At 38.8% G+C, this 15735-nt stretch overlaps 1 protein-coding gene across 18 annotated transcripts in view; it reads left to right on the forward strand.

Moving 5' to 3' along the window:
- Nucleotides 1–15735, forward strand: part of LOC130570785 (formin-binding protein 1) — a 54904-nt gene that overhangs the window by 33412 nt on the left and 5757 nt on the right. For 3 of the 18 annotated variants that reach the window (XM_057361243.1, XM_057361240.1, XM_057361242.1), the window contains exons 7-17: nucleotides 2858–2986; nucleotides 3114–3260; nucleotides 4723–4917; nucleotides 7706–7897; nucleotides 11111–11197; nucleotides 12976–12990; nucleotides 13271–13306; nucleotides 14769–14878; nucleotides 15051–15183; nucleotides 15260–15393; nucleotides 15508–15656. In XM_057361243.1, the coding sequence (XP_057217226.1) occupies nucleotides 2858–2986; nucleotides 3114–3260; nucleotides 4723–4917; nucleotides 7706–7897; nucleotides 11111–11197; nucleotides 12976–12990; nucleotides 13271–13306; nucleotides 14769–14878; nucleotides 15051–15183; nucleotides 15260–15393; nucleotides 15508–15656 (1327 nt within the window). The remainder of the gene's footprint in view (nucleotides 1–2857; nucleotides 2987–3113; nucleotides 3261–4722; nucleotides 4918–7705; nucleotides 7898–11110; nucleotides 11198–12975; nucleotides 12991–13270; nucleotides 13307–14768; nucleotides 14879–15050; nucleotides 15184–15259; nucleotides 15394–15507; nucleotides 15657–15735) is intronic. The other 15 variants (XM_057361246.1, XM_057361241.1, XM_057361244.1 and 12 more) reach the window with 15 other exon arrangements.

Raw genomic sequence — 15735 nt, forward strand, 5'->3', positions numbered from 1 at the left:
CCTCTCTGAAAGCGGATTTTTTACAAAGCTCATGGCTCTGAAAAGTGAGGTGTGCTATGATTGGCCAGTTAACCAGTGCGTGGGGTGATTGGTCGAATACTGCAAGTGTGTGATGGAAATGTAACGCCTCTTACCATATTCGGAACTTCCGGATCCAACGCAATTGTACTGACAGGTACGCCCACCTTACTTGTGTATACATTTGGGCAGTCTTAGTCAAATCATACCACCAACTGACGTAGATTTGTGGGGGTGTGGTTACACGAGGCGTTTCAGGCAGGTCTGGGTGAGCATTCGCTTTTATATAGAATGCATCTTTTGTTCCGGCACTTTAATTTTTGCAATTTTACGTGTCTAATACATGCATGGGCAACTTATAACACACCAAAGACACAGAAAAACATGTGGTCGCGCCATATGACCCCTTTAAGGTCTTTTCGTTCATCTGACGAGGTATTACACGACTACACATTTGCACACCAACACACCAATGACATCATTTTGCCAAACAAATATGCTCTATTTCATGTTTTATATTTGAGTGTTTTTTTATTATTTATTGTGCCATTAACACTTTGTGAGATAAAGTTTATAGTCCGATGGATGAGTGTGAGTGTTGGCTGTTTGAAACTGTAGGGTATTTCATCGGAGCATGAAATCACCGTTTTAACTATCTCACTTTGGCATTATTTAGTTTCGGTCTGGTTGTATAAACAGAAAGAGATTGATAACTCCTGCGACTGCTCAGATGTGTCTGTTTTTTTCCATTCCTCCTCCAGAACACATCACTCACCGTATCACTGCTGCCGTGGCAGTCTCATTGCACATCGCCTACGTCCTTTAAAAACTCAACTCATTTTCAATCTTTCCTTATTAGCCCGTTCCAGAGCGTGTGCTCGGCAGATGCCTCCATGAAAGCTTCTGTAGAACAGAGAGAAATTTCCAGAGGTGGAAAAGACAGACTGTGTCCAAAAGTCCAAAAGTTTGGAATCCTAAGAATCTCAAAAGAGTTTCATGCCCTTGAATGCTCAGATAGTGAGTAAGTTAAATGACCTGTTGGGTGGCTTTTGTATTATCTTGACTATGGCAAGCGTATCGTTTCAAGTGTGTAATAAGTCACCAGAGCCAAACTTTCAGGACTCTTGTGTTGATTTAGATGCAGATGTTCAGGGTCAGTGATGGTTCAACAGCTGTATTGGGTCAGTTTGTCAGCGGCTTTGTTCAGATGTACTAGTATGCAGTATGTAAACGGTGCACACTTAACACATTTTCTATAGGCTTAAAAAACAGGCGACATACTGCATTTGTTAAACTTATCCCATGATGCATTGTTCTTTTACAAAGAAAGTCCAGAGGTCATGTACATGATGCTCTTTGAAACAAGAATCATTGCATACTGCATACTGTCTTACACTAAGTGTACTTAGTAGGCAAAAAGCTTATGCTTATCTTGATTTGCTTGATTTGTGTCATCCTGTGGTTTGTTTTGAAGTGTAGCTGTCATTTTACACTTGTTAGTATTTGAAAGCTAACTTCTTTTGTGTGTGAATTTTTTTAATCATGCCTTGAAGCGATGTTATCTTAAGGTAGGTGCACACTGGCAGGTCTGTGTGTGTTTTTGTGTGTCGGGACACTGTTGCTTTCTGTCCAGCCATGGCCACGCCTACAAAACACACCTGCCGAATAGCCAACCAATCACGGGCTTGTTCAAGTTTGTCTGCGCTGTTGCCTCACCTGTCACATCGCTCCAGGCATGAATATATCAAATATATACATGGATGTCAGTTCGCCATAACTGTGTGTGTCTGTGTGTACGAACACGAGTTTTGATTTAAAAAAATGTAGGGATATATGCAGTAGCTGCTGAACATATGTTCTACGTTATTGGGTTGTCTAAAATGAAATGCATTTATTATTTATTATTATTGTTTATATTTAACATAACATCTGAGCTAATGAATTCAGGAAACTAGGGACACTTGTCGGCATTGAGATGACTGTCAAAAAGTGTCCCAAGTTTACCTGACTCCTCGTGTTAATAAATGTAAGCATATTATGACTTAAATTTTGAGAATATTTTAATATTTTGCATTTCAGATAGTAGGCTATCCGTTTAAATAATTGAAATGAAATACAACTTGGATACTAAGATTTTTCTATTCTTTTTTTCCACTACTTTTATGATCTGTAAACACATTTATCGTGTCTGCACGCACACTTTCAACTGCTGCAGATCTGCTTGTGGAGCTTGAGCGTATCCATGGCAACGCTGAACCTCAGGTTAACGGGTTTGATTTCCAAGAATCAGATCAGGATGTGGCTAACATGACCCTGCTCTTTCTGCATCTCTCTCTCGCTCTCTCGGATGCATTCGTATATTTTAAGTTGCAGTTTTTAGGCGGACAAACAACTCGAGTTCATTTGTAAAGCACTGAGGCCTGAGATCTCCACTCGAGCTGTTTATTTTGTCTGTGTGTGTTTTTGTGTCAAGAGAGTTCACGTACTTTATTGTGAAAAACTACTGTTTTCCAAGTGGATGTTAAATTCTCTCTCATTTGTAAGTTGCTGTGGATAAAAAAAAATGGTGCTGTGCGTGTTTGTGTTAGTTGTATAAGCATATATACGTGAAAGAGGCCAAAGGTGTGTGAACTTTGTATTGTGTGTATTTTAAAGTTTATGTCTATATATGTCAAGTCATTGACTTTGTGAGCATACCTCTGAGTTTTTATAGCCAGATTGGTATTATTATATGTTATTTTGAGTGTGAGAGAATACAGTTTGTGTGAGAGACTGTCTTTAGAGATCGTATCTTACTGCATCACCAATAATATTATTTACATCTCTCTCTCTCTCTCAGGCACGGCAGCAGGCGCAGATGAGACACCAGATGGCTTCTGACAGCAAGAATGAATATTCCTCATACCTGCAGAAATTCAACCAGGAACAGAACGAACATTATTACACCATAATACCCAATGTTTTCCAGGTGCGAACACACAAACAGGAAATTTAAAGAACAATCTTTAATGTCGAGAGCATGCCTCACACGGTTTCCACAGCTCAACAGGTATTGGAACAGACTGTCTAACTGTTTCTGTTTGTGTCGTGAGCAGAAGCTCCAGACGATGGAGGAGAAGAGGATAGAGAGAATGGGCGACTCGCTGAAAACGTTTGCCGACGTGGACCGACAGATTTTGCCCATCATCGGGAAATGTCTCGACGAAATGACGCAGTCGGCCGAATCCATCGACTCCAAGACTGTTAGTGACACACACACACTCGATCAATCTAGAAAGGGTTTTGAGTCTAGCGCCCCCTGGTGTCCATACAGTACCCTTCTGTACCCAATCTCTGGGGAAAGAAGTGATTTGCTCTCAGGTGCTCTCCTTACACGTTTAAACCACCGGAACAGATGGATAGGATTAGATTATAAGCAAGCCACTGATACCTGACCTCAGAACTGCCAGAGAGTGATGCATGAAAGGGGAGGGGGCGGATCTGAAAGCTTAGTCTGGTTAGACGCCATATTTAAATGTATATTAACACAACAGGGAAAAGTGAAAGACAAACATAAAGTACATTCTGAGGAACAAAAATGTGGATTTGTGGAAGCATTTGTGTGGAAAAAAAATCAATTTTTGGACTACCTGTTCATAGATACATACCCCAGTTCATAGGTTTAGGGTCACTTATTTATTCCACATTTTAGAATAATAGTAAACTCATTGAAACCCAAATGTAATTCTCAGATGTAATTCTGTCAAACTATATTACATTTTTAATCTTCCGTGTAGTCACACTTTGCCTCAGAATTTCCAAAAAATGTTTAGAACGTTTTATCTGCAACTTCTCTGTCACGGTCGTGGAGGGAAGAACCCAAGTGCAGGCAGCGGCAGTGAAGGGGTTAACAGATTTATTAATACAAAACGGGAACAAAACAAAAGCCCACGATGGGGGTAAATCATGACAAGACTAATAAGTAATAAAAACAAACAAGAAACAAAACACTTCCCAAGGGGGGGCATAAATACTAACAAAATAACATGCGACACAACGTCTAATAAACAGGCAAGGTACAAGCACAAGAAAACTCTAGACCAGGCACGGGGAACACTCACACGGAGCGGTACAGGGCACGAACAGACACGCATACAAGCACAACGAACGAGCACAGGACAATAGACACGAGGATACTTTATAGGGTGACAAACAAAGGAAGATAACGAGGGGCAGGTGAGGAACATAAGACACGGCAGGGAAGCAATACGGGAAACGAGAGGGGCGGGGCCAATGACGAGACACGAGAAAGCACATGGCATGTCAATAGTAAACACACCATGACTTTCTCACACTAAACATAAGGGATCTGTCACGATCCTGCCACAAGACTAGAAAATCATGAACAAGAGGGCAGGACCATGACATTCTCACCCTGTAATATGGAGTTAATCTGGGGTCCTAATGCCTGCTTTATTAAAAATTATTCATTCATTCACAAAAAAAAGTATTGTCTACAAAAATGTTCGGATTAAATTTTTTTTATATCATTTGAGACTTTTTTTGTCAAGTGACTAGACTTTTGAACGGAAACGTGAACACATATTCCAGTGATTCTGCAAATTATCATTGTTTTAGAAACAACATTCTCCAGAACTTGATATACTGTATGTACTGTATGTGTATGTAACGTCAAGTCGTTCGACTCCATTCTTACGCCTGCAGGATTCGTCTCAGGTCATAGAATCTTACAAGTCTGGCTTCGAGCCTCCAGGAGACGTGGAGTTTGAAGACTACGGTCTGCCGATGAAGAGAACAGTGTCTGAGACCAGTCTCACCAACTCACGCTCGGACAACAAAGCAGACCGCTCCAGCAAGGGCAAGAGTAAAACTATCTGGCCTTTCATTAAGAAAAACAAGGTAACACACACACACACACACACTGCTGTCTATCAGCTACGTTTTAACATGTGACGACTCAAAAGTATAAAACAAAACTAGTCAATAAGAAGCAGATCATTAGATCTCTAGTAAGAAAGTTTGATGTGTTGCTTTATTTTTAGTTTGTGCTGTTTATTTTCATTTGTGTTTTCGTAGTTAGTTGTGTATTTTCATCGTTGTCGCTGTTGTTAGTAGCTGCTGTTATTTGTTTGCCACCATCGATTCCCTCGCTCTCCCTTCCCTTTGGTTCACCTGCACGAAAACAACCGTTCCACATTCATCCTTTACACTCGATTGATAACGTACTAATGCACGGCCCATGAGGCCTCACCTTTGACCTTTGACATTGCAAAGAGTCGTAACCCCTTAACTCTTATCCCTTACTTCCTCTCAAACTGAGAGTGTTTTCCTTCTTCGGCCACTCATCGTTGCTGTTCCCATGGTAACAATATCCTTCTTTTTCCTCCACTGTCTTCTTGTGGCTGTTTTGACCCTTGACATTTGTGTGACCCCTTCTAACCCCGCAGGCCCGGGATGCGAGTATTAACATTATGATACACATTTAATGTTGTGCGTCTGTGTGATTGTGTATGTGTGGTTATGTTCGGAATGGAAAGCTGTGTAGTGTAGTGCATACTCCATACTGCGTAGTATGTTCCATGTACTGCCCACTTTGGTTTAAAGTGTATGCAGAAAGTATATTACACATTATTATACAATATATTTTATATATTTTATATATATATATATATATATATACTTAAGAGCAGTACACTATGTTGTTGTCACATCGTTATGTGTAATTTCATTGTTAAGCTACACAATCGCTGTTTGTCATTTATGGTTCACGTTTGTATTGGAGGGTTGGACACCTGTATTCTTTATATTTTGCTGAATGTAGTAGGTGATCTATACAAAATATCTACATACTGTATACAGTATACATACTCCAGAAATAGTATGAGAAGCATGGTAGTGTGTGTACTTCCATAGCTTGTACTTGTCATTTCTCCACTTTTGTGTGTAGTATTGAGCATTGTAGTTAGATAATATATTCATCAACTGAACACACACTTCTTAGGTATTCTTGAATATGGATTAAACCAGACAAGTTTGGCGATATAAGTACATTATGTTGAATGTGTACTATGGGTTAAATAAAGCCCTTAGATAAAAGATGTACCACAAACATGTGATGGTAAAGAAAGTTCAGGGTTTAATACAAGTTGAGCTCTATCAATAAATGAATGTGCTGTCAGCTAGCACAGTTTGTAAACCAAACAGAAATTGTCTAGTGCACTTTAAAATGAAGATCTGTAGGGGTCTATAGGGGTCCTTGGCGTTCTTTGACAATCTTAAGGGGTCTGTAGGAATCTATAAGGTGATATAGGGGTCTGTTGGGTTCCATGGGGATCTTTAGGGGCCTACAATGATCTTTAGGGGTGTGTAGGTGTCTACATGGGTCTTTAGGGGTCCACAGGGTTCTATTGAGGTGTTTAGAGGTCTGTAGGGGTTAGGGAATATGCATTCCATAGGGTTTCAGAGCTGAATTCTGAAGTTTGTATATTTTGAAGGTGCTTGTATTAATTTTTGTGGTAGAGGTGCTTTTCTGTGCCTTTTTGTTTGTTCCAAAGCGAAGGATGAATCTAAATATTTTCTCTGGTAATTGACATCATGCCATAGATGCTTAATTTGTAATAAACCCAGGATATTCCTTTACATTCATTCATTTCCGCTAGACTAATCTAGACTTTTCTTGATGATGGGATTTCATTTGGATCTCTGTATAGATGTTTAACAAGGTTTTGTAGTCTGCTGGGAACCAAACCGTTAAGGTCTGCGTTCCCAGACTCATTAATTTCTCCATTACGCTTTGGGGAACTTGCTAATAAGAAAGCAAAAGAGAGAGAGAGCAAACGGTTGACCTGAAAGAAGTTTTTATGTGCTTTAGAGAATGTGTGTGTGATGTGCATGTAGCATTTGTTAAAGGGATAGTTCCCCTGAAATGAAAATGATGTCATTGTTTAGATTCCCTCATGATGTTCTAAACCAGCGTGACCTTATTTTTGAGTAAAATCTTAGTAAACATTCTGCTAAAACTCCTTTTGTGTTTCATGAAAGAGATGTCACATAGGTTTGACATAAGGGTGAATAAATGATGACATCATTTTCACTTTTGAGGAAACTCTTTCTTTAAAAAGTTTGCAGTGAGTTGAACCCGTGCATGTTGACCCCTGATATACCGAACAGAGTTTAACACACTAACTCTCTCGCTCACAGGTTTAATAACTCCACAGCTGCAGCGTGGTTCTTTCAGTTTGCATTTCTTTTACCTTCCATTTTACTTTGTTTATCTTTTTTGTTTCATTAATTGATTAATTGATTAATTCGTTGGTTTAGTTCTGTAACATTTTTCGGTCCTTATTTCTCTTGTTTTGTGTTCCCCCTCCTTTTTTACCTCTTTCTGGGTCGATTTTGTCCCCCTTCTCTCTCTCTCTCTCTCTCTCTCTCTCTCTCTCTCTCTCTGTGCTTCAAACCCCCTACCCTCTCTCTCTCCCTCTCTCTCTCTCTCCTCTCCCTCTCTCTCCGCTCTCTCTCTCTCTCTCTCTCTCTCTCCTCTCTCTCTCTCTCTCTCTCTCTCTCTCTCCTCTCCCCTCTCTCTCTTCTCTCTCTCTCTCTCTGGCTTCACCCCCTACCCCCTTCTCATCCTTCTCAAATCTCTCTTCACTCACTGGTCGCTGCTCTGTGGGCACGTGTTTACGGGTAGCTTATGTCCCTGTTAACATCCCCCATACCCCGCCAGTCCCCCCCTGAACCTCCCTCACCTTCTGCTGTGACCCCTGACCCCTGCCCCACTCCCCAGACCCCCAAACAGTCCAAGGAGCCCCTGTCCCACCGATTCAACGACCTCGTGACCTCCAAGCCCAAAATTCACTGCCTCAGGAGCCTCCGGCGAGGGGTAAGTAGCAGTGCATGCTCTCGTGACGTCACTTTCGTGTGGGTGTGTGTGCACTTGTTGCCGCTCTTTGCCTGTATCATCACCTGCCATGCCATGAGTGTGTACGTATGACAGAAAAGGAGCTGAATGATTTTTTGTTTTAGAGATTTGACACCTTGATGATGTCATGATGTCACTCCGTTTTTGTAAGCGATGATGTCACAATGTGCCTAATGCTGTCTTTAAGTCAGTGGTTCTCAAACTGGGGGCCCCTATTTTGTTTCTTGGGGTCCACAGATTTTGTGGCATTTTATGAAATATAGAAATTTATCATAGATTTTATGCAATCAAACATCAGAAAAATGACACCACCAACCAAAATAATTGAGGTTTTAGCATTGTATAACTGAATGTTTTGGTTTAATTAAAATTCTAAGTTTAAGATTATACGTCTTTATATGGGGGGCCGCAAAGCGATGCACTTAACACAAAGGGGGCCTTACAACGAAAAAGTTTGAGAACCACTGCGTTTAAAGTTAAAAGGATATTAAAGATAAATAAAATATAAATCTTTATTTAAATGTGTTTAATACTCAAAGTAGCTTTAACTAGAAAATTATATATGTTTAATTATATATTATTAATTTATATTTACATTGATGTATTTTAGGTTTCTACTGTATGTTTATATACTGTATATGTTTCAAAATATACGCTAAAGAAAAAATAGTATTCACAAAAATCAAGGTTATTTTGGATTAAATATATTTATGAATGCTTAAAAATGCACAAAAAAAATTATTTTCTGTAAAGCCTAAATTTTCAGAAGTTAAGATGTGAAGTTAAAATAATATCATAATCAGTAATAATTATTTGTGCATTATTTAACAAAAATTATTTGTTTTTAAATGTGAATTTTGACAATACGTTTAGTTTCCAAGCATTTTGTGTGCTTCTAAATTGTAACATCTTAAGAAGACTTGAAGGCAGCATCAGATTCTGAAGCAATGATGTCATAATGTGACTCAGATTCTTGAGGCGGTGATGTCATAACGTGACTCAGGTTCTGGAAGTAGCAGTGGAATGTTTTATATCCTTCGGCTCCTTTTCCCCTTTACCTCATGCAGCTAAAGAACTCACTCTTTCTCTCTGTTCATCTGTCTCTCTCTTCTTTCTTTTGTTGTTTTTGTTTTCCATGGTTTCACCATCTCACCTTTTCAAATACACACACGCATACACAAGCAGACACACATATACGGGGGGCGCCAGTGAGGGGACGTGAACCCCGGGGCTTAACACAGACAAGGTCCCTGCAAAGAGGCTTAAAATAAAAACGGGTGCTCAAACAGAAAGGTTTGTCCCGATTATACGCACAGACACGCTTCGAACACAAACATTTAGAAACAATGTCTCAATAACACACGCCAGACCTTTTGATAAAGTCAGAATAGATTCACCTTCCCCTCAGGAAGGGCGTCCTCGTGTTTCCGTGTGTGTGAGCACAGATTTGGACTTTTGAATGACTCGAAGATAACAGAAGCAAGATAACAGAGCTGAGCCCTGCTTCTCATGTGCCGTGGTAAATCTTTGACGTTTGTCTCGCCACAATGATATTTCTCTCAGTTTTACTGCCAATGCAAAGATCGATGTTCAGTGATTTTTCATTTCCTATTTTTGGCTGTTTATTCATCAAACAGGAAGTGTGAGGTTGGGTTCATTCTCGAAACATGCTGACAGTTTTGTGTTCGTGTCATTCGTTTCTTCCTGAGCTCATTTTTAACCCTCAGAGACTCGAGCATTAGAATATGTGCTTCTTAAATGGAAAGACACTCATGTAGTTTATGCAGAGTTTTGTTTTTGGGTGAATGTTTAATTTTGTTCAACATGTACAAGATGTCATAGTTTTAAAAGATTGTCATGTTTGAGGTGTTTGCTAACATGCTGGGGTTAGAGAGACAATTTTACAGCTTGCTATAGATTTAATATAACATGAATTAAAGCGATAGTTCAACCAAAATTTAAATTCTTTCATCACTTACTCACCCTCTTGTCATTTCAAACCTTTATGGCTTTCTTTCTTCCGCAGAAAACAAAAGAAGATATTTTGAACCATGTTGGAAACCAAACTGCACTGGACGGCATTCACTTCTATTGTATGGACACAGAACCAATGCAAGTGAATGGGTGCCGGTTAACAACATTTTACAAAATATCTTCCCATTTGTTCTGCGGAAAAAAGAAAGTCATACAGGTTTGAAATGACAAGATGATGACAGAATTTTTATTTATTGGGTGAACTATCACTTTAAGGAACTGAGGTGTCTGTAGTGTTTTACTGACATTTTTGGAAAATCTGAAGTTTTTTTGAAGTATTACTAAATTTAAAAAAAGTATTTTTAGGTTACGGTAAACTGTTGCAGTATTGGAAAGGAAAGATGAAAATGATTTATGTTATGTTATTGACAAAAAAAGAGTTTAAAGCACATCAAGAATTAATTTCAAGTCGTGGGGTGGGAGCATTTCAAAGCATTTTAGCATGACATGAACAACTGTAACATGCTAAAATGTTTTACGCTTTCATTCTGTTTGTTTGTGCTCCTGGCTGATTATAAATGTTTATCGTCTATGTATTCGTGTAAAAGATTTAATATATGTTATTAGAGTAACACCAAGAAGTTTGATGTGTTTTAACAAATTTTACTGTCTTTAGCAAATAAAGTGTTGTTCTCTAAACACACATTGAATAAAAGCTGTTGTTTCTGGAGATAATTTAGGAATGACACACACACACACAAGATGATGTTACACATTTATTTATGATGTAATAAGGTAATGGTCAGGCATCTTAAAAAATAAACGTGTGTGTATGTGTGTGTGTTTAAAGTCTTCGATACTTATGGTGTGTATGTGATGTTGTATGTGTGTTTTCTTTTTTCGTGTGTGTTTGATGTTAGACGTTTAACGTATCTGTTTGTCATTTATGTTTGCTTACCTATTGATATGTAGGTGGTTGTGTGTGTGCGTGTACGTTTTAGAGACTTCAATACTTATGTGTGTGTTGTGGAATTTATGTGTGTTTTTCTTTTGTAAAGTGGTGCCTGTGTGTGTTTGATGTTTATTTCAGGGTTCAAGGTGTGTGTTTGTCATTTTGTTTCACTTGTTGATTTGAAGGTCCGTGTTTCTGTGTGTGTGTGTGGGTGTGTGTGGTTAATTTGGGTGTATTTTTTGCTGCAGTCTGCCCAGTCTCTATATTATAATAAAGAGATAATGAAGAGGACTCTCGGCCGGCCTACATATGCGTTTGAGGCCAGGCAATATGTTGTAAGTGTGTGAAAGTGTGTGAGACAAAGAGAGTATCTGTGTATGGTTGAATGAATGTGTATAGCTGAAACACATCTTTAACAGACGTAACCTCATTTAGTGCTTCTTTGTCACAAAATGCTTAACCGTGTTGATATTTTAAAATAAAGAAAATGTTTTTTCATCTCCTAAATGAGGTTAGCGTCTGATAATCCTTCTGTAAATGAGCCGTTACGTCATCATCAGCAGACTCTCTCATTGGCTATTTTGGCTTTTGACCCACTTCCCCTGTGCACCCCAAGCAGCTTGGCCCCGCCCCTGTGCTCTGGCAGCAAATCAGCTTGTGTGGGAGGGGTTAATTCTCAAAGTGTCACGAGCGCATCGCCAAAATGTTAACCTGGCGATAGATCCAAAGTTGAAGTGCTCGTAACACTTTATCAGATACACAGATACATTCAGAATTCACCCCTTTTAGTGGCATTACAAACAAAATGTTATTTTGCTGCTTTGTTATCCTAGATGTTTTATCTGTGTACACCGCATTAGACTAAAACAAGTGTGTATTTGTTATCTGTGTGAAAATCTTTGTCCTGTCGGCACATTTATAAATGTTCGAAATAAAATTCACCTATTGTTGATGCGTTTATTCATTTGTCTAAGTACAAAACCTTCAGTTATGAAAACACAAATAGCTTTCAATGTCTGAGTCGTTTGAGCACCCTGAAATTAGACTCAAGATGTCTTGCAAAAAGTTTCTCTGGCTTCCGCATTAAAGAAAAGTTTAACCAAAATGTCACGTATTCAAAAAAACTTTATAAATATGTTTGAAGACATGTAGTATTTAGACATCATTTTATTAGCATTTTCATCGTTTATTATATTTATCATTAATCCTTTTTATGTTTTGTAATTCTAGACTCAGAATATTATACAATAATTGGCCCAGAATCAGCTTTTTAAAGCACTTTTTACCATATGTTTTACACACATTTCACCTCAACATGACTTTTAATTCGATATCCCAGCGCAGGTAGGATTACCCAGAATTCTCTCTGTTGTGACAGCCCTATCAAGATCTAGCGAATCTATTTAGAATCTTTACATTGTTTGTTTCTTTTTCTCTCCTCGTTTCCTCTTCCTCCACTGTTTCTCTCTCAAACAGTCCTTGTCTGTTCTTATAAACCCATCTCTGTTGTTTTCTGTTGGCTGAATATTGCTTTACACTGATGACATCATCCACATGACCCTATAATATTCTTGGCGATAAGTGGTTCATTGGTGAAGCCTGCTGAAGTTCACTGCATCACAAGGACAGATCTATCACATTTAAAGAAACATTGTCTTGTCACGTTATGGTTTGTCACATGTGCTCAGTGCCTGTGCTGTATCACACATACAAAAGCCTCTGTGTCTCTTTAATTCAGATCAATTCAATCTAAAAGCTAAAGAAATGACAACCTGACAAATGTGTCCAAACTCATACATACCGTATGTATCATTAGTTTAGAAGTTGTTTATTGTACATAAATAACAATAAAGTGTAAATTGTAGTATTAACTATAGAAAATGAAGTAATACTGTTGTATACTATGCAGTAAATACTAAATTATACTACAGTCATTTTTGAAAGGTGAGATTGGGTAGCGTAGGATAATGTTGTGAGCTTCAGCAGAGGGACGTTAACACATCCGTACACACCTGCATGTGTTAACACATACAAGCGTCTGGTTGTTGCCTCTCTGATGTGTCTCTGTTCTCTCTCTGTCTCTCGGCCTCTCTCTCTTTCCGTCCGTGAGAAGCTGTCTCTGAAGCTGGTAAGCATGACCTCAGTAGCATGTCCGTAGCGGCATGCCCGTAGCATGTTCGTCGTCCTAGTAACACACGGCCCTTTAACATCGTTTGGTGTACTTTTGTGTTCAACCCTTATCAATTATTTAAAGTTTTCCTTTTTTTAAACCAGCTTTTGTTGTCGTTATGTCATTTGACCTTTTGTGTGATTTGAAGTACAAAACCATGTTGTTGTCTCATTTATCTTTTTTGTTGATATGTGTTTTTGTTTCGTCTGGTTGCCGTGGTGACTGTCCCTCTGTGTAGCTCTCACTCAATGCCCACGTGCGGAACCTTATCGAGGTGATCTGAAACCCGCTTTTTGTCCTCGTGTTTATTTGTCCATCCATTTTCCTTGATTTTGTTTCATTGCTAACAAGATATGTGGCATAATAAGCTGAAATGTGTCAACTTTTTTTAGAATATTGATCTGTACTTCACTAGAAACCGTGAAGCGTGAAGTGTAGCTGAAAATGTTTAAATGTGCAGTTCACTATTGATTTTATGGGGTCCTTAATCATTGTCATTAGTATATTATGTAAAATATCTTGACCAATCCCTTCCAAAATGTTTACATGTCATGTTTAGTAAATAATTTAATCATTGATGTTCCGCGTGATCTGAATATGAAAATTCACTATATCGCTTTATAGATTTTAATTTTAAAATGAACATTTTGAGATAGATTGAGTATTGATTTGGTTGACTGTGGTTTATTTTAATTAGTTGATTGTGGTTTATATTTAAATCATACATGGATGAAAAAACCCATAATTATTATTTTATTTGAACATTTTTATTATTTTTTTTAAAGAGGGTGAGTATACACGTGAGTGTAGCATGTATGTTGTGCTTGTGTACATTTTGACTGCTCCTATTAGGTGGTGATTGGTGCAGATGCCTGAAGTGAATTTGTGGTTTAATTTAATGCAAATCAGCTGTCTTTTATTTTGAATTCAATGCACGCTCATAATTTGGATAGTTTGATGTTGCATGACAGTGTTGTGCAGTGAGGTGTGAGGTCACTTTGTCTTGCTATGTGACCTTGGATGTTGTAGGTGATGGGGTCATCTCATACACCGGTTCTTAAAGGAAATGTTTACCCAAATATAAAAAGTCTCTTCATAAACATAGAATGTGGTTGAGTAAGCTATGAGAACATTTCCGTTTTGGGGTGAACTGTTCCTTTAAGGTCTGCAGACTCATTGCGCACCAGCACCTCCTTGTGGCAATGAACGGCAACAGCAGGGCTGTCAAAAAGAATGCATGTGAAAAACAGACGGTGTTCAGATGTTCAGAATGTCAATACAGTTCATGCAAACACGAAACAAGGCAGAGAGAGAGAGAGAGAGAGAGAGATGAGTAAAATAATAGCTGAATTGTTGTTGACATTGACTAGATGCAGTGATTCATTTATGACAGAGAGACTTAATCGAGTAATTTAGATTGCCATTAATGAGATGCAGTTTTTCAATATTGAAATCTTATTTGCATATTTCTAAAGTCAGCTAGCCACCCAGATTGTAGTATTAATAGTAATTCTGTGTGATTGGATGTTAATTGTGAACATTTGACATGCCCTGTTTATATATTCAGTAATTATTAAAATATTAAAGGTGCATGCATTATTTAAATCCTCTTGGCATCCACAGCATATGGAAACTGATGCTGTTAGTATAAACATTCTCTTTTATTTAACTTACTGTTGTTTACCTGTCCCCTCTCTTCTTCTTCTTCTCTCTCTCCCTCTCTTTCTTTTTCTCAGGGTTCGAATCCTGAAGATTTCAGTCATTTGCCTCCAGAACAGAGAAGAAAGAAACTTCAGGCTAAGATAGACGACATCAATAAAGACGTACAGAAAGAGATGGATCAGAGGTGCATAAACATGGACAACACACAATCTCTGTATTGCAGGGGTCTTCAACCCCTTATATAAAACAATTATATATATTTGTTTATTTTAAGCTCGGCCCGTAATAACATATATATATATAGTATCATATGAAACTATAACATACTTTGTAATGTTGCTTACATTCTGCCACAGAGATGCTTTGACTAAAATGAAGGAGGTGTATGTGAAGAACCCACAGATGGGGGATCCTAACAGCGTGGACCCCCGGTTAGCAGAGATCGCCCAAAATATTGAGAAACTGCAGGCGGAGGCTCAGAAGTTTGAGGTGTGTACTGAAATAACACGCGGGCTTCAGCGAATAGTTCACTGGAGATGAGTGCGTGTTATTGTGTGCGTTTCAGGCCTGGTTAGCGGAAGTAGAAGGAAGGATGCCAGTGAAGAGTGACCCTCCGCGGAGGACCAGCACACTGTTCGAGACCCAAAACAGCACGCCACCCACCACCACCAACAACAACTGCGCACAGGATAGAGAGAGGTACACACTCTCACACACTCAGACACACACTATCGCTGTAATGTGGTAGGATGTGGTACAGTTGCTATAGTTATTCTCTACGTTTGTGTGTGCGTGTGCGTGTGTGTGATGGAGCAGTCCGGATGGCAGTTATACAGAGGAACAGAGTACTGAGGTCCAGAGTAAAGTCCAAACAGAACCGCCAGAGTTTGACGAGTTTGATGACGCAGATGAAGACATGCTACCGACCATCGGCACCTGCAAAGCCCTTTATCCATTTGAAGGTACTCCGAACTAATCCCAATGCATTCTGGGATTGGCTTATCTGCAATTGCATCTCATCTTGTCGTTTTTCCGTTTCCT

The sequence above is a fragment of the Triplophysa rosa genome, linkage group LG19 (genome assembly GCF_024868665.1).
Source record: "Triplophysa rosa linkage group LG19, Trosa_1v2, whole genome shotgun sequence".
NCBI classification, from domain to species: Eukaryota; Metazoa; Chordata; class Actinopteri; order Cypriniformes; family Nemacheilidae; genus Triplophysa; species Triplophysa rosa.